The sequence below is a fragment of the Arvicanthis niloticus genome, chromosome 14 (assembly GCF_011762505.2).
Source record: "Arvicanthis niloticus isolate mArvNil1 chromosome 14, mArvNil1.pat.X, whole genome shotgun sequence".
In the NCBI taxonomy this organism is placed as follows: domain Eukaryota; kingdom Metazoa; phylum Chordata; class Mammalia; order Rodentia; family Muridae; genus Arvicanthis; species Arvicanthis niloticus.
This window is the reverse complement of record NC_047671.1, coordinates 23772323-23799491: the sequence shown is the minus strand read 5'-3', so window position 1 is coordinate 23799491 and position 27169 is coordinate 23772323. Positions and strand designations below refer to the sequence as shown.

The following is a 27169-nucleotide window of genomic DNA, read 5'->3' as shown; positions in this document are numbered from 1 at the left end:
ATTTAGTGTCTTTTCACTGAGTTGGAACATTGACCCCAGGCAGTGCTTTGCCCACACTAGACAAGCAGTCTACCACTGTGTTACATGTCCCACCCCACACCCCAGCTGTTTGACTGAAAGGACATGGACTGAGAGAAACTGCTGGAGATGGCCTGGTGGGGGGCGGGGGGTGGCCTGCCCTTGGAAAGAATGTCCACGTGCCAAACTCTTAGGCTTCCATTTCACTTTAAAAGAAGAAAACCCACAGGACTTCTGTAAGGAAACATGGTTGTTGTCAGCAACAGAAGCAAGACAAAAGCCACCACGGGTGGAAAAGCTACCACAAGCGGGGCCAGCCCACGAGGCTACTCCCTCAATCCAGCCTTTAGAAATGACCTGATGGCTATATCTGTTGTATCTTCTGTGGGAAGCTGGACCTTGGTGGTTTCCAGAGGGCCTTTAAGATAGTTCTTCCTCTGGGTGCACGTTGGGCTTTTACCTTATGAATGTGTCTCACAGGCCCTCTGAAGACACAGAAAAGCCCAGTTTTTTCCAAGGGGCAAGGATGCAGAATTACCTCAGGTGGTCAAAGGACGCTGGCGAAAGAACTGAGCCTCTCAAGGGAAGCAAGGGACATCAGTGAAACCCATGAACTGCCACAATTCTTTGGTCCTAGGGACCAGTTAATGCCAACACTGTCAGCCTTTGGCTTTTACCTAAGAGAAGAAAATGTGGGGCAGCATGATAAGACCCTCAATTCGAGGCTTCTGGGTCACCATCTGTCTCAAGAAAGTCTTGACCTTCTTCACATTAGATTACCAGGGAGAGTATAAAAATGGTTTCTTTGTGTTGTTGTTTTGTTTTGTTTTTAATGCTTAAGAAAGCAACCTGTCAAAATAGCCCAGAGAGAAAATAAAACCACCCCGAGAAAACCCAATGCATTCAGAACCCTGCAGCCTGGAGTGGTTGCTTATGTGTCTGTCCTGACTCCCAGGTGATCAGCTCGGCTTGCCTCCCCTCCCCCTGGCTTCCCAGAGCTCAGCTGTCAGGGAAGTAATTCATACATGGCTGCCATGTGAGCCAGTGAATAGATAGATCCCCACTTATCACAAATGGCCAAGAACATGAGATTGGCTCTCCAGTATCTGTCAGGAGTCCTGAGTAGGGTGAGCTGGGGTGTTTAATTTCACAGGTTCATATGACCAGGTGACTTCTCCAGTTCTAGAAGTCTGAAGTGACACTGGGGGGGGGGGGTCTTCCTATAAGAAAAACACTGGAACAAGTTTATATCAGAGTCCTGAGAGAAGATGTCCAGTAGGTTCAGCTGTCCACTTCAGTCCTTGGCCTCCCTGTCCACCTGCAGACGGTGTAAAGCACGTAGCAGAGGGGGCATGGGGAAACTGAACCTTCGGTTTTGCTTAGTGTTTGACCAAAGGTGACTCTGACTTAGTGAACTAAGGTCATGCCCTCTCTTCCCCCACGATCGATAATTTAATGTGACTTATCAGAAAGAGAAAGAATTGTTTACTTTTAAACCCTGGATGCCATAAAGGGAGAGAGCACAAGGCCTAAAAGCCACAGATGCTCCGGGCTCTCACGGCTGCCCTCGAACCCTCAGTAGAACTAGGGAACACAGAAGGGGACCTCCTGCTAGCCAGATGAGGGGTCCTGGGCTGAGAGAAGACAGATGCTGAGGGAGGTAAGTGCCTTCTTTCAGGGCTGCTAGCCTACTGTGGGAGTGAGGCTGTTCTTCAGGGTAGCACTGAGTAGTGGGGGTGACCTGCTGACTCAGGGGTTTAAAAGCCACCACACAGCTCCTGAGCAACACTGGGTATAAAACATTCAATATTTGAATTTGTCTGCCATGATTATTCATTCTGTTCAGAAAGCCTGAGCAAAACTGGACACTTTATGGAAGCTTCTTTATACTTTCTAGAGAGGGGAAGGGGTAGGTTAGAGAGACATGGAAGACGCAGAGGCAGGCTTCTATTTCTATCTTTGGAGTGGCTATAGTAAGCCATGTCCCATTTTAAAATGGCCCGGTTATCAATAACACCAAGGTCTTAGATAAAGATTCTGCCTGTATATTTAAAATGGGGGCTTGCTTGACTGGGACTCCTCTTTGTGTGTGCTTCACCATGCTTTATTCTTACACGTCAAAGACACCTACACGCCAATTGCTCCTCGTGTGTGTGTGTGTGTGTGTGTGTGTGTGTGTCCAACTTGTACTGTCCCCTCAGTAATGCTAGAAATAGTTGGCCACCTGCACAGAGGGGAAAGTGGTCCCTAGGATTCCCGAGCCTTGGCAGCTCTTCATTAAGAGTCCATCAAGCCTTTAATGCTGAGAAACTGGCGGAGGATTCTCTCTCTACCTCTGGTTGGTGATTAAATGCTAATTTGATTGATGTATAGATAAGGAACTTTCCAGATTTCCTCCTTCTAAATGGGTTTCCTTGAAAAGAAAAGCGATTTTGTTCCCTGTTGATAGCAAGAACATTCTATTTTAAACGTTCCTCGTGCTTTCAAAGATGACAAGACTCAGGAAATGTGAACTGACTTTCTTTGTCTTTGTCTAGACTGTACTAGCCTAAAAACAGTCAAGTGGATGCATTTAACACAATGACTTCACATGACAGCAAATGTGGGTTTGCAGGGGAAAAAAAGCATTTGTGCTTTTTGCTTTTTAAGAAATCCTTTTGTGGTATTGATGGATTTTTTTTTTTTTTTTTGCAGCAAAGTGACTCCACATAGTTCCCAATGCACTTCCTTCTTGGTCCTGTGAAGCTGTCTGCAGGATGTTCTTCGCTCCTTTGAACAAGCTGAGAATACAGAGTCATGATCTCCTGGTACTTGTAAATCCACCGCATCTTCCTGGGCTCTGTGGCACATACTGATGCATCTAAGGCAGCTTAGGCTTGGCCAAGACCTCCTCCTTAGAGACCACTCACTCCAACGTAGGAAGAGAGATGCCTGGCATCAACAAGGAGAAAACTGAGTTTAACTTGGTTTTCCTGAACGTGGGTTCAATGAGAAAACTCCATTTGGAATTGTCCATAGTCCCTAGAAATGACTAGAAATCCCATCCTCTTGCGGAAAGGGAGGGCAGGACACGGAACTTCAATTTTAATAGGCAGACACTAAGGGACCCTGCTCAGTCAGCCTCCCTTAGGGAGGTCTCAGGAAATAAGGCACTCGGGCTACTAAATGGTGGGAGGTTTGTGGACCTGGCCCCAAGGGGCAGGCAAGAGGCATGATCCCCATGCGAAAGGCATTTCTGAGCTATGGAAACCCTACTGGCATTTGGACATCACCCTGATTGACATCCAGCACCAACTTGGTCTTAGTCATTGGTTTGTGGTTGGTTTTTTTGCAGTGGGGGGGGGGGGGTGGTCATAGAAAATACCGGATGTTGCCATTTCTCAACCATCTCCTGCACTTCCTGTTGGGTACTAGCCAATACTAGTGAAATTCCAAGTATTCAGTCTGAAAATTCTAAAGCCCTTTTAAGTCTGAAGAACGAAAACAGACCATGTGGCTCGACCCTAGAATGAATTACTTTGACTTTTCTTCTCAGTGATACATTAATTAGTAAACAACATTTGGAAGAACAGAAAAATATTCCGCTGGCTTTCCAAGTAACTGCAGAGGGGGTTGACAGATTTTGATCACTTGATCAAAGAAAGCATAGGGGAAAAAAAAAACAAACAAACGTTTTGGCAGCATCTAAAATTTGTTCACAGGGCCTTAATAAATAAGACTCTATTTCTTGATGTAATATGGTAAGGTCATTATGCTGCATAAAAATATATTTCAATAATAATTTGCTAAAAAAAAAAAAAAAATTGACCCAAAGTCTCTCTCTGTCAGCAAAACTGTTTCACGGTGGCAAATACTTGAGTTTGAATCAGATAAGGTCCAGCTTCCAAATTTAAGATAAGTGTTTGAAAGAAGGATTTATTAAATTAACTTATCCGGAGGGGAGAAGGGGAACTTTGAAAATTTTTAAATTTTCATTATTTTTCTCATTTCAAAAGTACTGTGGAAAAAAATTGTGGAAATTAAGCAATTCAAATTTACAAGAAAAGGTAAAAATAAAACAGCAATTCCCTTTGTACCTGGAAGAGAGGTATTGTAACATGGATGCAGTACAATTCTCACAGAAAAGGGTCAGAAGCCTATGCACCGTTTTGAAAACCACTCCTTTGAAATGAAATCTTAATTTGTCTCCAAATCAACAACAACCAGCTTTCTATGGTGTCTTTGATTGCAAGGTGAGGACAGCAGACCAGGTGAGTGGATGGGCATTTTCCTAAAGCTGGGCAAAAACGGCGTGCAACTCTTTGTTTTAAATAACGTCACTATGAATTAGATTTTATTTATTTATTCATTTATTTATTTATTTTACCTTTACTCTGAGATGTATGCTTGATTCATGACCGGCCTGCGGAGGGGAGAGGTTAGGGAAGGTTTGGGTGTGACACGTTGGTTTCCTCTTCCTTCTCCTTTCTGTCTTTTTCAGATCAAGCACTGAGAGGTCCTCAGCCCTACAGCACTAATGAACGCCTCACCTCTCCTGGTTGACCTTACTACCTGTGGGAAGGGGGTTCTAGAGCCCCACTGAGATGGTCAGGGAATCCCTGGGAGAAAAAAAAAAAGTGGGATTTTCATTCTAGGTCCTTCAGGCAAAGATAAATCAGCATAGCCTGTCTCTTGGTAGGACCGGTGGGGAAAGACAGGTCATCACATACACACAGCCCCCATCACTGTATGGTCAACTCAAAGGTTTTAGGGTGAGGCTGGGGGTCAGAGGAAGCTTTCTGGTTTCACTGAGGAACACTTGTCTAATACTAGGCTGAGTGACACCCTTCTCCTGCAGTCTGCTGGAGCCACAGAGGAACAAAAGAAAGCCAGTTGACTTTTTTTTTTTTTTTTAAGTGCACAATGATCCTATCAGCACCATTGAAAAGAAAAGGGGAGAGGAGGAGCAAAAGTAGGAGGGGGTCTGAGGTCAGAGAGTGCTGTTCCTGCAGCATCTGTCTTAAAGGGGTGATTTCATGGTCTGTATGGGAATGCAGGATAGAAGAATGCAGGAGAGTTCATTTTCACTTGTTAGATATAGCCGGTTTTACAGCTAAAGCAAATCTCTAGCCAAATGTTAACTCAGCTACTCTAGGGATAGGGGTGAGGTGGGAAACTGGCACCCAATCTTCTCCTTTCCCAGCATCTGGGGAAAACAAAGGATTAGGTAAAACTCTTCTCGTTCTTCTCATTCTCCACCGTGAGCAGAGGTTCTCAGAACCGTTGAAACCATATTTAACTGGAGACAAGTCAATCCAGAAGACACTTGCTCACACAGCAACCTTTCCACTAGAAAGTGAACCTTCCTGCTAGGAAAAAACAAAACAAAACAGAACAGAGCAGAACAAAACAAAACCCGCTGTTTTCACCTCAGTCTTTCTTAGTTAGAGTCCCTCATCCGCTGCCTGCCGGTCTACTAGAGAATGGCTGCGTTGAATACGATTTCAAGTTTGAGCAAGGTAGGGTGTCTCTGTGTCTGATGATTCCACGGAGAGTAGGTCATAAGCTAGCACCCTTAAACAATAATCACAAACTGGGAGTTGGGGTGTATGCCTTTAATCCTAATACCCAAGAGGCAGGCATAGGTGGATCTCTGTGAGTTTGAGGCCAGTTGGGTTGATAGCGTGAGTTCAAGGCCAGCCAGGGCTATATCCTAAGAGACCGTTGTTGGAAAAAAAAAAAAAAAAGGAAAGAGAAGAAAAGAAAATCATCACAATTTTCTTGAACCAAAGAAGTGATCACATTTTCTAGTGATGGATTGGAATCCATGATGAGGTGAGAGCTGGTGGGATGTGTTACCCAATGGATTTATTTCCGTTATGGTTTGATTTGTTCAAAGTATCTGTCTCCTCTTGAAATTCAAGCCTTTTAGGAAGCATGTAAAAAAAAACTTTCCATCCACGTCCATAGGGGTTCGTTCCTCTTGGTAAAAGGCCTTTGTGAACCCTCCTTGTTATTCAAGATCCAGGGACTCTTTCCTATGCTCCTGTTTCAGCGTTTGGAGCCACGGAGGAGTCTGTGACAACGAAGGAATGTGAAGGAAAGGTTAATACCCTCGTGCCGACAGACTTTCCTTAGCAGAGCTGTGGAGTGTGACAATGGTGTTTGTGTCCAAACCATCAAACGCCATTATCACACTAAATAGCTACCGCTAGGCAATCCGTCTACTCCATATGTGGCGTGACATCTGTTCTCTCCGAGCAAGAAGTTTTGTCTTATGCTAACGCTCTCCATCGTGTGCAATTTATGAATAAAATCTGGTCCTCTTGTGCTCATAACTGTACATCTGCCTGACACCTTCTCCTCATGAGTTGTTGTGAAATGAAATGATGCCATAAAGGAAGACACCAGTAAATCCCAACCTTTCCTATGGGACCCTCCCAACACCGACTGCTTCTGACACGATTTATCCCCAGCACTAGGCCCACTATCAGTTTTGCTCTGAACCCTAGCTAAGCATCCTGTATTTCTATTCGCTGTTGACACTGCCTATGTGGAGAGAGCCCTGGCTCCAGCAGGTGGATGGCACAGTTTCCAAGACTTCAGTTCAGACGTCCATTGAATGTCTAAGCTGCTTTCCTTGTGCTTGGGGCTCACCAGCTATAAACTGGGGCTTCTACAACTGCATACTCAGATCCAATTCACTTGCTTGAGTGGGTCTAAAAATTCAGAAAAACATGTTAACCAGCTTATTCCAAAGGATAATGCAAAGACACAGTGGAGATATGTGCTCCAGGAGCTGCATTTGTTTGGCTACCTAGGAGCTCTACAGAACTGTCGTCCATAGATTTTATGAGTACTCATTTGCATATGCCTAGAGCTATGTGGTGATAATTGCCATGCAGCATCCTTTCCCTCAAAGTTTTGCTATGCTTAAATATATAAGAAAATTCAACCGTAAGGTCAGACTCTGGACATTTTTGACCCAGTATCTACAAAGATGGTGCCGACTCAAGTTTCATTCTTCACTTTGTACATCATCTCCCCACGGGCCATGAGGCTTGTGGGCTTCCCAAAACATTTTTATGTCTACTGAATCAGCACCAGGGCCTAGACAATGCTCGGGCTACTGGGGGACTCAGGTGGAAGCTGACTCCTAGTAGAGTAGCCAAGGGTCATCAGCAGGTTGCTTGACCATTTTCAGTCTGGCCATCCAGCTGACCAGACATCATTCATGTCCCTCTGTTGAAAAAAATAAACAGGCCTGCGGGATTGACCCAGTTTCTCCAGTGCTTCCTCTAAACTGTGCTTCTTACAGAAATGTAGTGGGACAAAAGGGACGATCGAAGTCTAATGATTAGGTGGCATGCAAGCAGTGTTGTCTATTCAGATGTTTCTCTGTAGTCTTAGGGGAAGAACCTCCTCCAATGAAGAGAAATGGATTATCAGACAAAGTAGATTGGAATTATGAGCCAGGAACCATGGATGAAAATATATGCACATATACATACATACATACATGCATGCATACATACACACATACACACACACACACACACACAATTAAATCATAATAGTGATAAATTTCCTTATTTTTCCCAAGTCATTAAAATTAAAAAAAAGAAAAGAAAAGAAAAAAGTCTCCCAGAGTATCCAGCACAAGGTGAGCCATTCTTCCATTGAGCTGATGTTAGGAAAATGTAGATGCAAAAACAACTAAAACTAGGTGTCTTCGATAGATTTCTATTGCTGTGGCAAACCATGACCAAAAGCAGCACAGGGAGGAAAGAATCTATTTGGCTTATGTGTGCTGACTGCAGTCCATCACCGAGGGAAACCATAGTAGAAACGCAAGCAGGGCAGGAATCTGGAGGCAAGAACTGAGACGAAGTCCATGGAAGAGTGCTGCCTGCTGGCTTGCCTCTTCTGGCTTGCTCGGCCTACTTTCTGATACACCCCAGGACCACCTGCCCAGGGCTGACAGCCTCCTCAGTGCTCTGGGCCCTTCATACTAATCATCAATCCAGAAACTGAGCCACAGGCTTGTCTATAGGCCAATCGGATAAAGGCATTTTCTCGGCTGAGCTTCTCTCTTCTCAGATGACGATAGCTTGTGTCAAGTTCACAAAGAAACTAACAAACACATGAGGGCTAAGTCTAGTCTATGAAAACCACAGACTGAGGGGTGATAAATTAAGGCATCGAGGTCTTATTCTTTCTATCATTAAAAAACAAAATACTGTAAGTGGCTTACCTGACCTTTCAGACATTCTGGGATGTGTGTCTGATTTTTACTATTTTAACCAATTATCAGGTTGATTGCTGGATTTAAATGCTAGATCTGTCCTACCTTTCACAAACCAGCATCAGAAACCCACATATAAATGGTGTGTAAGTTGCCATAGCAAATCTGAATAATTTGAAGCCTTTTGGCGTCTAGGATAGTGGTATAGGTGGGTGGTCTGGTTTCAAACACATTCTTTGAGAGGCATCTTGAGTAAAAACAAAAGTTCTGTTACAGGCAAAAAGTTCTCCTCTCTGAGAACTTGCCTGAATGGACTAGTATACACTTAGGTTGATGGGATCAGATGAACCATCAGAAACAAATGCATTCCTCCATCAGCCAACACTTATCAAATGTGTACAGAGCGGCTTCCCTGTGCCTTGCACAGCCCTAGGTCCTGGTTAATTAGCACTTTAAATAAAAAGTGTCTGATGTTATTTATTTCTAGGAATGAGCAATGGCTGGCTTGCATTCTATTGGCGCACAGTCCTCATGGCCCAGTTGCGCTTAATAAGGATCCCAGTGGGAAAACTGTGCCAATGGATTCTAAGGTCCTTGCTGGAGAGGACCCCAGAAGTACACCCCACACATCCATACACTGTAAAGGCTTTAAGATCATGAGTAGCTTTGTACAAAGGAAAAAAAACACACAAAGCACATTTCTACCTGCTCAGTGTGCTTCCCCCAACAATTTCTTTTTTTCCTGGCAAGTCAACTGCCAAGAGGAGATCAAATACCACCACCACCACCACCACCACCCCCCCGGAAAGAACGAGTATCCCGGCATTCTTTCTAGCGTGTATGTCTTTTTATGGAGATAGCATCACCCGAGCAAGTACCGATAGTGACCTTTGCCATTATAGGAGTCACTCCCACGCACATGGTTTTATTGGACCTTTCCACCCCAAGGCAAAGATGGCACAGGTTTTGGTCCCCTCCCGTGGACCGCAAGCTGAGAATGTGCCTCTGGTGTCATCTGCTCGTTCAACCACAATACATGATGGATTTTTAAATAGCGAGTCCTGCTCTTTACTGGTAGCCTTCCTTGATATGGTTCTTCCACAAACCCTGTGCTTCATGGCTGAGTCCATGTTGAAACTGAGTCAAACATACTTCTGGTTAATTAGACTCCTCAGCCCTCTGCAGGTCTGCCTCTGGTAGACACTGAAGGAAAGCCTGACCGAGGGACGAATCTGCAAAAGTCCCCATGAAGGTTCACAGTCCAGAGAGAGAGAGAGATATTCCAGAACACTCTCATCGAAGAAAAGTGAGAGAAAAGGAACTTTTATATGGCAGTTAAGGTGGTCAGAAAGTGCCAAGACGTGGAGCAGCCATCTTGGGGACCTTCTCAGCGGTAGTAGGTAGCACTGAAAGATGCAGAATCTTCTGGCTCCAAATTATTCTCAGATTTGAGGGTGATATCTGTTCTGTTCCATCATGCTGGGACTATAATTAGATGAAATTAACCCTGGGAACATAAAGAAGGGCTTTCTGTGTTCTCTTCTACTACTGTGGCTCGTTAAAGGGCGTATTACGATTGCTGCCTACCTAACTTCTCATTCAAAATAAAAGACCTGTTCTTTCTGTAGGTTTCCAAGGGACATATACAGAAGCCAAAACATCTATGTGTTCACTTTGTGTCACCATGTGTGTGTGTCTGTGTATCTGTGTGTCTGTGTCCCTGTGTATATACATGTATGTTTGTGTTTGGGTGTGTGCCTTCTCTCTCTCTCTCTCTCTCTCTCTCCACCTCTCCCTGTCCCTGTCCCTGTCCCTGTCCCTCTCCCTGTCCCTGTCCCTGTCCCTCTCCCTCTCCCTCTCCCTCTCCCTCTACCTGTCCCTCTCCCTCTCCCTCTCCCTCTCCCTCTCCCTCTCCCTCTCCCTCTCCCTCTCCCTCTCCCTCTCCCTCTCCCTCTCCCTCTCCCTCTCCCTCTCCCTCTCCCTCTCCCTCTCCCTCTCCCTCTCCCTCTCCCTCTCCCTCTCTCTCTCTGTGTTCTCTTTGGTTGCCCTCCATCTTGTTTTTATGAGACAGGGTCTCTCATTGAACCTGGAACCTGGAATTTGGCTAGCCTGGATGGCCAGCAAGTTCCATAACCCAACACTGGATTGTAGGCATGCACTACTGTGTCCACCTTTTAAAATGTAGGTTCTAGGGAATCAAACTCAGGTCCTCAGTCTTGGGAAGCAAGCTCTATACTGACTGAGCCATCTCCCAGCCCTTATATCTCCCACTTTAAAGACACTGTTTACACAGTTCTACTGCTTCAGATCTCTGGTGATAGCATACTTCCCCAGATCAGCCTTCATCTCCTCCCCTGTCCCAACAAAGATATGGCCAGCTGTTTCCAGGCAACCATTCCTAGGGATGTATACTGACTGACTCCAAGTGCTATTTGCAAGATGGAAGGGTCCACTTGGACATACTGCTTAAAATCACTCTCAACCTGGGGAGGCAATGGAGAATGCAGATGGCCACATTACTAGTTTTCTTCTCCGCAAACAGGCTATTTGAGTCTTACTTGACTTTGTGGATTACACTAGTGAGGTCTTTAGTCCATCTTTCCTTCTCTGCACAGTGTGTTCAGTAAACATGTCAATCGCCACTCAGGGCCTGTCCTGCTTTCTTCCTGCTCCAAGGGAGTCACCATATGCCAACGGCTCATGCGTACGCTCCTCTGGACCCTTCTAAAATCTGTAAAACTTACATTTGCATCCTTCTTAGAGGAGAAAAGGGAAGGCTAGGATCAGAAAACAGTTCACTCTTTGTTCTGATGGGGAAATTGAAGCCAAGAATTCTAGAATTCGCTAGCTGGTTTAAAAAAAAAACACCCCCACCCCCAGCTTCATCATCACTCACTCAGGAAGCAACATGGCTTGTGTAGATACAATACAGTAGGTATTGTACTGGACTCTGGAGATACAAAGAATAAGACTGAGTCCTCTCCCCAACCTTTCCCATTTAGTAATTGGATGGATGCCTAAACACATCCATTCCTCACTGTGGTAGGTGCCAACTCAGAGGCCTAGACAGGGAGCCAAGAGCTGTGAATTATACCCTTTTATTTCTCCCCAGAGAAAGAGATCTCAAGTCTTCGAGATTATGATCTTTCTTTGTTGTTGTTGAGCTTCCTCCTGTTCAATTTGAAGATTCAGAAGCTAATGGGCCGTTGTTGGGGGCTCTGATGTCGCATCATCTGAACCTGCTGCTTTCACTCTGTGGTTTGCCAGCTTAGTGAACAGCCGAGGATCTGCTCAGGGGTTGGAAGATGAAGCTGTATGTTTTTTCAGGGACACGGGAAGAATTTTAATTTCCCAGAAGAGCTTGGCAGGGTGTAAGCTGCCTGGGTTGACAATGCACTTACAGAACCAGGTCACTAGGTTTCTTTCCTTCCTGACTGCCGCTTCCCAGCCACCAAAAACCTACAGCTAAGTCCCTGGATGAACACCTCGCCACCTGCCCCACAGAGAGCCATTAGAGCAAACTCACAGTAGAGGCCATTAGTAGACAGGCGGGGACATCTGCTTTCTTCTCTTTGGTATTGAATTTCCTTCTCTGCTTTATGCTTGAAAAGGAAAGGAGTCAGACACGCAGGAGCTCACAGACCTGGCCACTGGTGACTCAGTTTAATAGAGCAAGCCGCATTGCTGTGTGCACTATGGAGAAAGCTTGATGTGGCATAAATTTAATGGATACTTGGGACGCTACAGAGGGCATACAGATGAGCAGGCAAAATCTGATATTGACCCCCTTACTTGTTTACTCAGCTGTCACTCAACTGTGTGATCCTACTCACTGCCAGCCAGCATTGCAACCGCTGGCCACTGATCATCTGAAGATGAGACGAGCTTTGAGAGTTTGCTTGTGGTCCTCTAGTGAGAGCACTGACAAAGAAGTAGGACCTTGGAAGTGGGTGTGACACCCCTGGACTTAAGGAAGAGGGATAGTATGTGTAGCAAGTGAGAATAAGGCAAGAATAAGAACTGGAAATGTACCTGTTGCCAGGGCTTGTCCACAGTGCCCAAAGCCTGATCAGATCTCAGCACTGTGCATATGCCTGAAGCCAGAGGACTTGGGTGTAGAGACGGGGGTATCTCAGACTCAAGGTCATCTTTGACTTCATAAAGAGTTCAAGACCATCTTGGATTACACAAGACATATGGGGGTGGGTAAGACAAGAGTAGGGGTTTCCAGCCCTTCTGTTGCTCTCCAAGCCATTCAGTGACCATAGTAAGGAAAACCTCAGTTTTCACTTTGGTAGAGGCTAAATTACCTCAGGTTTCCAAAGCATCCTCTAGAATTCCCCAAGAGAACCACTAAAGTATAACTCCAGAATTTATAGGAGTGCGGGAGGGAGTTGGGAGATTTCCCTCTCTCAAAATGCAGCCATACGCCCACAGAAAAGAGCTCCTTTAGTTTAAAAAAGTCTTTGGGTCTATTATGCAGATAACTAAGGACTAGTGTGTGTGTGTGTGTGTGTGTGTGTGTGTGTGTGTGTGTGTGTAGGTAGTATAAAGGGTTATGCCGCCCCATGCCTTCATACCACCACCCCACCACCTCTCCCATCGTCCGACCGCCAACCCCTCCCAGCAATGAGCAAAGAGACACCTTGGTGGTGGTGGTGTTCTTATATCAGTCAGGGCAGAGCAGATGGCAGTTCATCCTAGATTGATGCCTGGCTTGGTGGCCACAGCCATGTTATACCTAGGACTCATAAAAATTAAATCAAACCCAAGCAGCACACCTCAGTACAGGAGGAGGAAGACAGAGAACAGCAGACTGACATGCCACCCACAGATCTTCCCTCCAACACACAGCAATAGGCACGCCATAGACACCTGCTTGTCACCACACCACACAGTGTGGATGGAGGATGTCACCCAGAAGGCTGCCAGCTGCGTGGCCAGCCTGCATTTGGGGCCACCACAATGCGTGAGTACGTGGTGGTCAGATGCAAGAGGAAGAGAAATGGAGGAGCTTGAACATTGTGAAGAGAGATGGAACTGGATGCTGGAGGCGGGAGAGGAATAGCCTGTTATAGGTGGCCAGTATGGCTACAGTTTCCATGTCCATGCTCATACCACCACTGTAGAACATGAGGACGTCCCTGGTCATTGAAGCCATGTGGGACCGTGTGGATATTCAAGGGCTGTGCTTAACTGGCCATACCCCTCACTGTATACAGTTCTCTGGAGAGCTGACCCATCTTTCACCAGCTCACCACCAGCAGCACTTGGGAGAGAAACCCTGCACCTTGTCTGGGCAGCACAGTAATGCTGGCCCTGGATGATGGGGAGCAGGTGAGCCAGCCCTGAGGACAGAGCAAGATAGAGCTGGTTCCACTGCTCATCTGCTGTGAGGTGGCATGGGTATGGGAGTGATGCCTCCCACCACTGCACCCCCTTCTCTCCTAGCCCCTTTCTCCCTCATGCCCCTTGCTATCTGCTTAGTCTGGAAATTGGTCTCAGGGCTGTGAGAGCTGACACGCTCACCTTGCCCCTCAACGGCTGCAGCACTTGGGAGAGCAGGCCCTGTACCTTTTCTGGGCAACACCCGTGGAGCTGGCCCTGACGGCAAAAGCACAGATAAGCTAGCTCTGGAGGTGTGAGAGTGGGAGAGCTGGCCCAGCATCTCACATGCTACAGAACTTGAGAGAATGGGCCCTGCATCTTGACTGGGCAGCACCGTGGAGCTGGAGTCAGCCCCGAGGGCATGACAGCAGAGTTCGTAATAGCAGGAGAGCTGACCCTGCCTCCTGCCGATGGTGGTATTGGTTGACCTAGCCTGAGCAGTGCTGGAGAACTTGCCCTGGTGATGTGGATAAGAGAGAGCCAACAGGCTTACCAGATCAGCTACCACCCAGACCCCAGTCCAGGGTTCTGAATTGACCTACCTCAAAATCTTTATCATCTGCAAGTGGCTGGGACTGTGTGAAAGGGGCTGTATTGCTGTTCTAAAGCTGCAGGATCTCCATGACTCAGGACAACAACAGGGTAACTGGAAGGAGTCCCTATGAGGATCCAATGTTGATGGTGTCACAGAAGCCAGAGATCTGGAACCAGGCCAATGACTCATTGTAATGAACATTTGCAAGTGAAGATGTGTGGACAGAGGGACACACTGTGGGACACACTGTGACACACTACAGCTTCCACAACAAGATAATTTTTCTATGCTTTGTTGTTGTTGTTGATGATGATGGTGATGGTGGTGGTGGTGGTGGTGGTGGTGTGTGTGTGTGTGTGTGTGTGTGCGCGCGTGTGTGTGTGTTTTATTTTGGGGGAGGTTTCAAGGCCAAAGGGCAGATATGAGAGGTTGGGGAGATGAGTGGAACTGGGGTGCACGATGTGAAATTCACAAAGAATCAACAAGAAGTAAAAAGGAAAAAAGATAAGAAAGAAGGAAAGAAAGAAAAGGGTTATGCATGTAGCTTAAAACAAATAGAACCCCATGTTGCAAACATGTTCCCCAATACTTTGCCTGTCTCATGGTAACACAGAGAGACTTTTGATTTCCTAAACTAGGTATGTGGCTCAGTGGTCAAGCACTTACTTAGCAATTTGACACCCTGAGTTTGATTTTCAGCATGACAACAAAAAGAATTTTAATTTCTCTGTGGAGCTGGGTGAGACGCCTTCAAAGTCTGATCTCACTAATACTTTTTATTCCTGTTTTGTTTTAAACCAGAAAAAGACAGTGTTCTGAACTGGGCTGAGGAGCTTTGCCCATGAAAATTGGAGCCTAGGGTGGCACTTTTCTTAGGATGCTGACCCCTAGTGGTAAAATGGGTCCCTGCGCTTCATAGCAGCTGTGGCTGGATGGGATTTCAGGTTTGCTAGGAAAGAGATTGCATTTGAGAATCCCTTGGCAGCAGAATCCGGCCTGATTTTGATAAAGTACTTTTTCAAAAGCCTGGGAGAGAGATGGGAAAGAATGAGGGAGATTGCTCCATGGAGTGCCTGTTGACCCATTAAATACAGCAGACAAGAACTAATCTTGTTCTACCTGCACAACAAGGTTCTTGCTTTTCATTTTTCTGGCACATTGGGGCCAGGCAAGAGCTAATTAAATGCCTTCCAATTTCTTAGGGCTGCCTGTCTCTGCCATAGCCCATCTCACCCTGCGTTTCTGCTTGGCCTCACACTGAGCTGGATACAAAAGTAGATCCTTTCCTGTTTGCCTGGATGTGCCAGCTACTGGGCTCCCAGTCTGACATTTTCTAGTTGCTGAGGGTTTTCTAGTGTCTCCTATGCAAGAACTCGACGCACCTCAGACTGGGTCATTTGCCAGAAATTAGAGTGAATGATACGCCTGGTATTGTTCAGTGCAGAAAGGGCAGCTTTGAGTCCCCAAAGTCTTAATTCTAAATAACTACCTAAAGATACTGACAGTATGCTATGGAATTCTGTCTGCAGGAAGAAAATTTCTCTTTGATGCCCTCAAGGTGTTTGCTTTTAGACCAGTGTTTCTCAATCAACTACTATGTGCAAGGTAATGGGCTGGGGCAAGCATCTTGTAAGGGGTCTTGTGGCAAACTAGAACACTTGGTGTCCTGCTTGGTTCCAAAAGTGGGAGCAGCAAAGCAAGCAAAACCACCCTTGGGTCCAAGATTTCTGCTGGTCAGGGAGAGGGCAGAGGAGGGAAGGCAGGGAAGAAAAAGGAGACAACTCATGGGTAATATCTATGTTTCTCCCAGCGGCCTCAGCGCTGACTGAGAGCTTATTGAAGATAAAAGTCAGCTGGCCCAGCAGCCCCATGAGATCAGAAAAGAAGAGAAAGCCAGCAGCAGATGCTCTCATCCCTCCGTGGAGCCTGGATACAGACCCAGGCTGGGAACCTCAGGGCTGTAAGTGGGTCCACAGAGGCTCTTGTTAGTGTTTAATGGAGGGATCAATCAATTAGTCTGCTCTGCCTTGAACTATCGTACAGTGTGTCCTCAGATGTCTGCAAATTAGAATCATGGGGAATGTTAGCATTCTGTCTAAACTCCACCCCACAGTCCCACAGTTACCTGGCAACAGCCAGGTAGGCCTGGCCCACTATAAAAGGGGCTGCTTTCCCCTCCTCTCTCTTTTGCTCTCTTGATCTCTTGTTCCGTTTTTGCCTTCTTGGACTCTTCCCTCCCCCCTTCCCTCTCTCTCCACATATTCATGGCTGCTCTCTCTCTCTCTCTCTCTCTCTCTCTCTCTCTCTCTCTTTCTCTCTCTCTCTGTGTGTGTGTATGTGTGTGTGTGTGTGTCTGTCTCTCTGTCTTTCTTTCTCTGCCTCTAATACCCTCTTAGCTCCCCTCCCCATGTCCTGAATAAACTATATTCTATACTATATCGTCATGTGGCTGGTTCCTCAGGGGGAAGAGATGCCTCTGCATGGGCCCGCTGAGACATCCCCTTCCCCCATACCTCACCACACCCCCATAGAACATATTCTATATCTCTTTATCTTTTTATAAACACATCAGGGAGAGCTTCTAGAACTCTCCATGCCCTGACTGTACCCTAGACCACTCACAAGAGACATCTTGGGAGCATAGTGAAGTACACTTGTTATCTTGATGTGCAGCAAGGACAGAGCCCAGCCCTCAGCTTTGACCTGTTTGGAGAACTTTACTCATAATCTTGAGCATTTTAAACATAAGTAGGTCAAGAAACAAGTGGCTTAGATAAAATGGAGCATTAATAGTTCTCCTATAATAAAAGCCTAGAGACAGAGTTGGCAGCATGAGGCAGAGCAGGCAAACAAGCAATAGGGCAAGCAAGACCATATTCTCATTCTCCTCTTTGTCTCCAGTTGACCTAATTCATTCTTGCTCATTCTAGTTTGTTCCAGTTCATTCTAGTTTATTCTAGTTTGTTCTAGTTCATTCTAGTTTATTCTAGTTTGTTCTAGTTCATTCTAGTTTATTCTAGTTTGTTCTAGTTTGTTCTGGCTGCTATAACAAAACAACATGGACTACATGGTTTTATTTTTTTTTTTCAGAGGCTTGGTGACTGGTCTAAGATCAAGCAAGGCACCAGAGAGTTCAGGGTCTGGCGAGGGGGCACTTTTTGGTTTATGGACAGGATCTTCTCAGTGTAGTTGTGTACTGTGTCAGAGATGGGGGTCTCTCCAGGGCTTCTTTTATGAGGAAGCTGATCCTATGCTTCAAGGCCTACTACCCTTTGGACACAAGGATCTTCCCAAGTCCACCTCCTAACAAAACACCTTAAGAGTTAGGATCTTAACGCTAACCATGCTGGATTAGGACCCACCCCAATGACTGCAGCGGTCACTGGGGGACTTTGGGGGACACAGGCATCCTTTGTATGGTGCTAGACTCTGACTCCTCAGGACATGCCTCTCTAGACTCAGTATCTTCCTGGTTTCCTGTTGCTCTGTCTTGTTTCACCCAGAGATGTCTTACATGGTAGAGATACCTCACATGGCTAGGTGCCCTGTTTTCTACACCTTTCCCTTTATGCTGTCTAGATAAACACTGTACCCTCCAAAGGCCCTCTAGGTCAACCCTGGTCAGGGCTGAGCCTTTAGTTCCTCTAGAAGTGAGCCTATTTCTCTGACCAATTAGTCAAGACTGAATCTTGAACCCTTCAGAATTCTGTTCCTCTTTTCTCTTTACTCCTGGGACACATTTCCTGTGGCCAGGTAAAATTATTTATTGTTGCCTAAAGATGTGTTGATTTTTGCTGCCCAGGTAGGGTATCTGCCTTTGTTTTCCCTGCTGGTCCATTACCTTCTTTGATGTTCTGCTCAAAATGCACCTCTTTCAGAAAGATGGAAGACCAAAGGGGGCAGGAACCTGGAGGGGCTACCTTCTAAGCAAAGCTTCACTTTCCTAAAAGCAGCAAGGACAGTGATGCCCCCAGCCCTGTCATCCATTATTCCATGGACATTTTCAGGCAATGGGAGTTTCTTGGTTCTTTATGGGAGTTTGAGGCACTTGAAGCAAAATAATGAAAATATCACTTGGCTAGAGCCTGGGTTTGGGGAAGCAGGGAGCTAATGCAGAATGTTCTACAGTGTGGGGGGCAATGGAACAGTGTACCTTAAAAACAGAATCTTGAGAAAAGTACCATAGAAATCTGTCTTTTCTTAAAAGTTAACACTAGTGAAAATGTAGTTAGTACAGTTTCAAGTCACTTAGGCAATCTTAGCTCATTGTTTTCTTCCAGTGAATAGGAAGATGATTGAATGAGATCTAGATAGTTGAAGCTTTATTGTACTTGCCCAAGCTAGTGGTTACAGTGATGATTTACAGTTTGGGAATGCCATCCTAAGTCAGTGTGTGTGTGTGTGTGTGTGTGTGTGTGTGTGTGTGTGTGTGTGAATTTTTATTCACATCCCTGCAAGACAGGGCTATGGTTATATCCATTCATTAGATGGGATTCAGAAAGAGTCAGTAACTTTAAATTCACACAGCTATGTGTTAAAAATGGAGCCCGGAACCCTAGCTCACTCAGAACTGAGATAGGGTTTTACAAAAGATTTGACACTAATGATCCAATGAGCAGAATGAAGGGGACCTGGGGGCTTTCATCCTTTCTAAGGGTGAAAAAGGAAGCTCTTTCTGGCTATCAGGGAGCACCAGCATATAGGAGACAGGGACAGTCACGCAGAGAGTCAGTGTCTATGAAAGGGTCCTCCATTTGAGACAGCTCCTGGTATTAAGGTACATCTTGATAAACCCGGATGGGGGAAACCTTGGAGGAGAGAGGCAATTAGAAAATCAAATCTGTAGGCTGTCTCATGTTGATAAGGGTGCTTTACCGAATGCAGAGTTGGATAGAGGAGCCAGGAGAGAGGGCCTTGGAGTTTAAATAGAATGACCAGAGAAGTAGTAGTCTGTGAGCTGAGACCTGAGAAGACTTGTCCCAATAAAAAGGAACAGAAGACGATAAGGACCCAAGGCAGAAGAGTTCAGAAAACAAGACCAGTGTTACAGGGGACAATGAGAGAAGCCCTGATATCAGGTGAGAAGGTATTTGGGATAAACTGAGAGATTTCACGGTCCTGGCAATGAGTTTCAGTCTCCTGAGGGACATGGAATGCTTTTAAAAGACAAGTAGACCTTGTCACTGCTTTCCTCGGGATCAGCTTCAGGATACTGGTACAATTGTATCGGCGGTAGGATCTGAGGACAGTTTTGTTTCATTTTGTTGTTCCACCAGGATGCTGAAGTCACACTGGGAAGGGGTGGTTTGACTGAAAGACAACAGTGTGGTCATCACCTTGGCCCCTGGGATTTGGGGACAGCTGTGCCACAGATGACAAGTCATACCATCTCAGCTTTTAAGGAAAAATTTCCCTAATGCTCTAGAAAAGGACCAAATGATGATCTCGCTTTTAAACTGCTCAGAACTAATGGTGTGAGATCCATCAGAACCAGGAACCATCCCTATGGGAACCAGGGACCATCCTTATGAGCCAGATTCCAACTACCAGGCTGGCTAGTGAAGAGGTGGCACTGGAGTGGGGGTGGGGGCTTGGGGTGCCATCTTTCTTTTCTTAGCCCCGTGGACCTGAATGAAGTGCCCAGAAGTGATACAGATGTGCAAGACTTGAAGTCACCTTTGTATGTGGAATGCTGCCTGGGTTAGAATCCTAAACCCAGAATCTCAAAATGTGGTATTATTTGAAGAGTCTTTTACCAAATTAAAAATAAGGTCATTGGGGTGGTCCCTAACCCAATATGTTTGATATCTATATATGCCAAGGTGCAGTTCGGACCACAGAAGGAGAGCAGCCATGAACACTAGGGGCCACTCGGCCATTAGCCAAGGATCTTCTGGAAGCAAGGAAGATGTCTGAAGCAGAGCTTTCCTTTGCACCCTCAGAGACAGACAGCTCCACCAACCTGGAGAAGCAGGATTCCCAGCTTCCAGAACGGAGACTCTGTTTACATGTGCCTCCCAATAGTTCTGGTAACTTTGCTATGCCTAACTGAGCACCAAAGGAAATCCCGAAGGTAGCTTACTGAAAGCCACCATGTTAGCATCCAAAGTAGACAGAGAAACAGAGAGGGAACGGTAGGCTGAGAGGAGACAGAGCTTACACCTCAACAGAGTTGCGTCCATTCACCTAGGGCTTAAAATGGAAGCCAGCAGACTGGCCTTTGACAAGATTTGAGGTGTGCCTTTCAAAGAGTCTCTGAAAGGGCAGCAGCACAACTGTGAACCCCAGCTTTTACAGAGAGGCAGGGGAATCAGGTGTTGAAGGTCACTCTCCACTATGCAGCAAGTTCAAGGCCACCCCAGGCTGAATGACACCCTGTCTCAAAATATAGCAAAAAATTAAAAAATGAAAATAAAAAAGAACAATTAAACAAGTCTCTGTTGTGCTTTCCCTTTGGGATCTTTGGGGGTTTCGTGAAAAACAGAATTTTGGGAAACTCTTGATTAGTTGGTATGGTTAGGATTAACATTTACTAATGGTATTGGAGAAGCCTGATCCTATGGCTGGAACTGGCTGCCGTCTTGCTTGCCGGCTTTGATCTTAGAACAAGCAGATCTGCCAAGTGGCAAGGTTCTGAGACTAAGAGGGGTTTGGGTGCCTCTTTGATTTTTTTTAAACTAGTTAAGCCACTGCTGCAGCTGTAAGTCTGTGTAGGCGAGACACTGCTCTGTTCCCTTCAGCACACGTGGTCCAATGGAGCAGAAAGTACACAGAGAAAGCAAACAGAACGAGGCTGTTGGCAAGTTTCTCCCCTCTGCATCCATCCAGTTGAACACATGCCCACCACACACACAACATGCACGTTTAGAAAAGAGAGGGCTGTATAATTTAGAAAATAATTGGTACTTTTTCGGGCATTCTTTTTAATCAGATTCTATTGAAACCTTTTGCTATGGGGAAGCTCTTCAGAAGCACGTCTGGGAGGCACAGGGACAACAGATAACAGGAAATACAAACCAGCTGTCCGAGCGCTCAGCATCGGACCTCTCCAGGATATGGCGCCCACTGGCAAGAAGTCTTCAGTCCCCAAGCACTCTCATTAGTGAGGAGCCTGCTGTTGGAAATGCACGCCTGTTTTCGGAACACTTTCCTTTGTGTGATATGCCCATCACAGAACTCCATGGCCAAGCCCTTTAGGAAGCTAAGCCAGATCTGTATGTGATCACTGTCAGGTATCAAAAGCCACTCTGGGCTCTCTGGACCTCCCTACACTGTCAGGTATTTAGAGTCCTCCCAAGGTGTATTATGGAGATTCAACAGCAACTGGCTTGTTGCAAACTGAACTAAAATGACAGCAATAGAGCTGAGTGTTGTGAGAACCGAAAGCCATGTCTTGGTGTAAGAAAACCTGCTTCATGGTCACCCTGTTGTTTGTGCAAAGAAAATAGCACCTAATGGAAGACTGGGCAGCAATGTAGCCACATGAGGCTATCTCCAAGAGCCTTGGCCCTTTCTGTCTCTAAGCCTCCAAATAATTGCAAACTTGTAAAAAAAAATCACACTGTAATAAATAATATAGGCACTTTGAAAACAGAAACCTAAGTATCCATGAAAGGAGGCAGGGATGGCTCCACCAAGAAAGGCTCCAGTGCTTGCCTCAAGATTTGATGCAGACAGACAGCAGGCTCACGTATGACTGGAGCTTCACATATCAAGCCTTTCTGTGCTGTCTTAACCATATATTTTGATATTATTTTTTATAATAACAAGTTATTATCCAAGAAGAAATGATGACCTATCAAGAGGGCTCTAGTTGCACCCACACTTAGACACACACTGATGAGAGATGAGAGATATGGGTAAACTGAGTGTGTGTGTGTGTGTGTGTGTTACCATAGATGAACAATAGATTATAGATATCAGATAAATTATAGATGACCAATTTATATTAGGCAATAAAGATTGCATGTGGTAGATGACTGGAGATAGACAAAAGATAGATAGAAAGATAGATAGATAGATAGATAGATAGATAGATAGATAGATAGATAATAGATAGGATAGAGAGATATGATAGAAAGGAAGAAAGAAAGAAAGAAAGAAAGAAAGAAAGAAAGAAAGAAAGAAAGATGGATGGATAGATCCTATCAAAATGTTTTGTACCTTTTTGCTATTATGGAACTTCCTAGAATGTCACTGTTTAATACACATCTCTAAAATCTCTGTGACACAAGTCAGTCCACAGTCTCCCTCATATGGGGCAATAAAAGAAGACAGTGCTAACATCAGAGAGGCAGGGGAGCCACTTCAGAAGCAAGATTAGAACTGCAGAATGCTTTTAGCGAGTGACAGATGCTTTCTCCTTCAGTGTATTCCTTTTCCCGTCAAGAATCCAATGTATAGGAGAAGGGGTTTACTTCACATTGTTTGGATTGAACCCAAGACCTTGCTCTTGTCAAATACTCTGCGGCTGAGCTAGAACCCCAGCCGGAAAAGTAAACCCCAAAGTAATCCCCAGTTTACTTTGTTTTGTTGTTGTTTTTGGTTTTCGGTTTTTTGTTTTGTTTTTTGAGGGAGAGACTCACCAAGTTACCCATGCTGACCCTGAACTTTCCACCCTTTTGCTTCAGCCTCCCTAGTAGCTAGGATGATGGGCCTCTGCCACCAGGCCCAGCAGGGAACAGAAGCTAAGGAAGCCAGGAGTGTTCTATTGAAAGCCAGCCAGTCTCTCTTGGAGAGGGCTTCAGTCACAGTCACCAAAGCTTCTGCCCTTCCCAGGATACAACAGGGAAGAACGGTGACCTAGAGGAAACCCATAAGGAGCAAGGGAGGGCAGGACCCCTGTAGCTGTTGCACCCTACCTCACCAGACTGCATCTAGAACATGATGGAACCCCAGTTGTAAGATGAGAAAACACAGTGCAAATGTTGTGTGCACCAGTCAACCTGTTGGGAAATTTCTAAATTACAAAACCCCGGAGGAATGTGGGAAAGCACCGATTCCAATGGGCACATGGCTATGAAGGCATGTGCACTTTACCCTTTTTGCTTAAACATGAATTTAATGAAACAGAACACCGTGCCAGGCTGTGTACATAGTGCCGGGAAATGGCCTCACATCCAGGAAGCCGCCTCCAGCAACAATAGCCTAGGTGACACTGATAATGACAACTTGACATTCATGATTGCAGGAACGTCCAGACATCCCAAAGTGAGTAGGTGGAAGGATTTCGACGGTGGCCAGTCGCAAGGCAGCATGGAAAACTCTTGTCAACAAACCACGTGCGACACACACACACATAGATACATGATGCGGTGAGGGGGTGGCATGTACAAATGTTAGCTGGGTACACAAACAGTGGACTGTCTTTGAGACCATCAACAGAACCGCTGAGTCTCCCTACAAGGCTAGTCAGGAAGATCCATGTCATGGTCACTTCGGCAGACAGTGAGTGACAGTGAGCTGAAGAGGACTGACACTCCGCAGGCTGCAGGCTCGTGTCCCCCATGTGTTTGCAGATGTCCACTTACAAGCCTGTGGGCTGCTGGCTGGTGGTCACTGGTGGACGAACGGATGAGAAATGCTAGGTTTTCTTTTCTGTGGGCGTCTCAGACTCGGGCACCTTCACTGGCGTGGAGTTTGTTTGAACCCTGCCTTTCCCGAGGATTGTTTTCTTGGGCTTCTGGGTGTTGTTTTGAAGGGATTTCAGCCCCAGCATTTTACAGTACTTGTTACACTGGTGCAGAGCTCTGAACTGATCGATGAAGGTCATGGAGCAGTTGCCCTTAAATCCTTTGTACCTGCAAAAGGGTGTGAAAATAAGTTCTTTTTAAAAAAGAAGATGTTTTGCCAGTTTCAAAAGAAATATTTGAAAGAGAAACTAATGGGGCATGGAAAATACATGTGTTCCTATTTTTGGTAAGAACAGTCACATGGTTGACAATAAGAAAATTAAAAAAAAAAAAAAGAAGAGTGTAGAATTCAATAAAAACAAAGAGTCATTGGCAGACATAGTACAGATAAATTTTCTCTCAGCCATAATAATGAGTGTGACTGTATTTGCAAGCCACCAGCTGTGGTTTGAGTCTGAAAGGTCTTCCATAGGCTTATGTTTGGAATGTTTGGTCCTCCTGTGACTGAGCTATTTTGGGAGGATCTGGAGACTTTGGGAGGTGAGGTCTAGCTGGTGGAAGTAGGTCACTGGAAGCTGGGGAGATGGTCCTTAATGGGTGTGTTATCCCTTCCCACTTCCTGTCTTACTCTGTTTCCTGGTCGGCCATGATGTGAACAGCCTCTGCCAGACACTCCAGCTGCCATGATCTGCCTTTCCCATCAGGTTGAAAACTCAGAAACTGTGAGCCAAACTAAAGCTTTGTCCCCTGTTCTTGTTGGGTATTTTGTTGAAGTGACATGGAAAACAATTAATAAACCACCCTATCCCATTCACAGATTCTGAATAAAGAATACTAGAACTTTGGAACTAGAATAAATTATTTAGAGTATAGATCCTTTTATTTGTAATTGAAAGGATTCAGTCTAAGAGATGGAGGGCCCAAGGAAACAAAGCCTGGTGATGCAGAAGGCAAGATGCAAAGGCAGCTCTCTGGGTCCTTCTCATAGGACAGATCTCCCTCCCATGACCTCCTACCTGTCCTCGGGAGGGCAGGAGCCTGGGCTTTTGTCTTCAGTTCGCTGTAGGAAGAATCATCTGATGCCTTTTCCAAGAGGACTCTCAGGAGGTATTATTTTGGGGTGGGACAATTAGGACTTGAACTGTGAGTGACTATGGCTTCCCATGCTAACCATGGCAGGTCAGTGTGCCCCTCAAATGACACAAGTACAGGCCCCAACGTGTCCCTGTCCACTTGTAGAAGAATAAGTCTCATCGAGAAAGCTGCTTGTAAGGTTGGGGATGTAACTCAGTGGCAGAGCACTTGCCTAGCATGCATGAACCCTGACTTCAATGCCTAGGGCCACTAAGGAGAAAAGGAAGCCACTGATTTGAGGCTGACTTGACAGTACTTCAGACTGGGGTTATGACCCAGTCAGTAAAGTTCTGGTCACATAAGCATGAGGACATGAGTTCAGATGCATACAACAATGTAAAAAGTCACATGGAGGGCTGGAGAGAAGATGGCTTAGTGGTTAAGAGCACTGACTGCTCTTCCTAGAGGTCCTGAGTTCAATTCCCAGCAACCACATGGTGGCTCACAGCCATCTATAGTGAGATCTGATGCCCTCTTCTGGTGTGTCTGTAGACTGCTACACCGTACTTATATACATAAAATAAATAATAAATCTTTAAAAAATAAAAAAAATTCAAAACTTTTAAAAAGCCACATGGAAGCCCACATCTGTAACCCCAGTTCTGGGAGTGGGGTGAAGTTGATCGATCCCCAGAGCTCGCTGGCCAGCCAGTCTAGCCAACCAGAAAGCACCAGGTTCAGTGAGAGACCCTGTCTCAAAATATAAAGTGAAGAGCAGGAGAGCACACCAGACATCAACCTCTGGCTTCTGCCCACATGCACATGCACACACACATACACAAACATACATATACATACACTATATAAACACATGTACACACAAAAGGGAAGGAACGAATATGGTCTCAGGCTCCTCTGGGCAGGAAGGTACACTCTTTAATACTAGTTTTATAGCTAGAAAAATGATCCTGAAGACCTTTCATTAAGTCACCCCAAAACTCCAAGTTTCATGTGCCAACTCAGGTTTCCACTTCTTAGAAATATTGCTGAGCCAAAAAGAATAAATTTAGCAGCCATGAATCCCCCAAGATTGGTGTGTGTGTGTGTATGTGTTGTGGGGGTGTATATGTGTGTGTTTGCCTGTGTGTTGGGAGAAGAGTGTGTATGTGTCTATGTGTGTCTATATATGTGTGTGTGTGCCTGTGTGTTAGAAGACAACCCAGGGTATGCATGTGTAGACACAGTACAAACTAGAGTTTATTTGGCTGTGGATACAGTGTCACACACAGGCATGGTAAATGCAGCCTTGTACAGCCTGGGACATGTTTCTCAGGCCCCAGGCTCTGCAAGATCAGGCTGATGGCAGAGTCCCTGGAACCTACTGAGCCTTTCCCACCAGTGTGAGGATGAATTCCTCCACTCTTGTCTCTGTATCTTCCTGAGGACCAGATTCACATTTAGAATTAGGAGTCTACATCCATATCTCTCCACAGGTGTCATCTCTCCCAAGACAGCGTTTTATGTCCAGGACTCCTGTCCAGAGGAGGCTTTTAGTACGAATGTTCAAAGAACAAGTAAATAGACACCAGCCCTACCAGCAGGGCTCTTTGATCTTAGCCCAGATGGATTCCCACACCACATTTCTGAATCACTCTTTCTGTTTGCTTTTACAATAACAAAATACTCAATGCTACCCAGATGTGATTTGGAAAGAAAGGGACTTTATTTGGCTCATGATTCTGGTGACTAGAGATTCCACACGTGGCCTCCACATCCTGGTGAGAGCCCTTGGCTACACTGCACTATGGTAGAGTGATGGTCAAGTACAGAAGGGACCAAATATGTGCTGTGATCTTGCCTTATAGGCCTTCAGTCCATGAGACCAACATTAACCCTTTCCGGTTGCTCTCCCCACAATCTGCCTTCCACCAGGCCTTGGCTCTTAACAGTCCCTCTCATTAGAGACTAAGCTTCAAGCATACACACCTCCAGAAGGCATACTCAAACCAGAACACACTTTGAAGCTAGACCCAGGCAATACTGAACTCAGGCAAGACTGACCAGCTTTTCCAGATGTGCACGTGTTTTTAAGGTTTTGCCACCTGGTATCTACAGAATTAAGAATCTTCCTCGTCTCTAAGTTTTCTCTTTGTCTCAACTAGGAGCAGGCTTTGCCCTGTTGTTCCCTCAAACTGGCATCCATTACCATGGAATGGTTTTTGCATGGGAAGAAAAATAAGGCAGCATCCATATGTTCCTAGCCACAGATGCACTCAAAGGACGTGAGTGTAATTTCAC

At 45.6% G+C, this 27169-nt stretch overlaps 1 protein-coding gene, 1 long non-coding RNA gene and 1 pseudogene across 3 annotated transcripts in view; 2 read left to right on the top strand and 1 right to left on the bottom strand.

Annotated features, from left to right (window-relative positions):
* Window positions 1-1539: 1539 nt before the first annotated feature.
* LOC143434285 (uncharacterized) lies at window positions 1540-7273 on the top strand. The gene is made up of 2 exons (XR_013103642.1): window positions 1540-1678; window positions 2713-7273. It is a non-coding gene; the product is annotated as an uncharacterized LOC143434285 (long non-coding RNA).
* A 5588-nt stretch (window positions 7274-12861) lies between these two features.
* Window positions 12862-12996, top strand: LOC117720299 (small nucleolar RNA SNORA48; annotated as a pseudogene).
* A 9975-nt stretch (window positions 12997-22971) lies between these two features.
* Window positions 22972-27169, bottom strand: part of Alpk2 (alpha kinase 2) — a 128319-nt gene continuing 124121 nt past the window's right edge. Inside the window, exon 13 of one of the 2 annotated variants that reach the window (XM_034518393.2) lies at window positions 22972-23965. In XM_034518393.2, the coding sequence (XP_034374284.1) occupies window positions 23749-23965 (217 nt within the window). In that variant the 3' untranslated portion in view covers window positions 22972-23748. The remainder of the gene's footprint in view (window positions 23966-27169) is intronic. The other variant, XM_076912551.1, reaches the window with a different exon arrangement.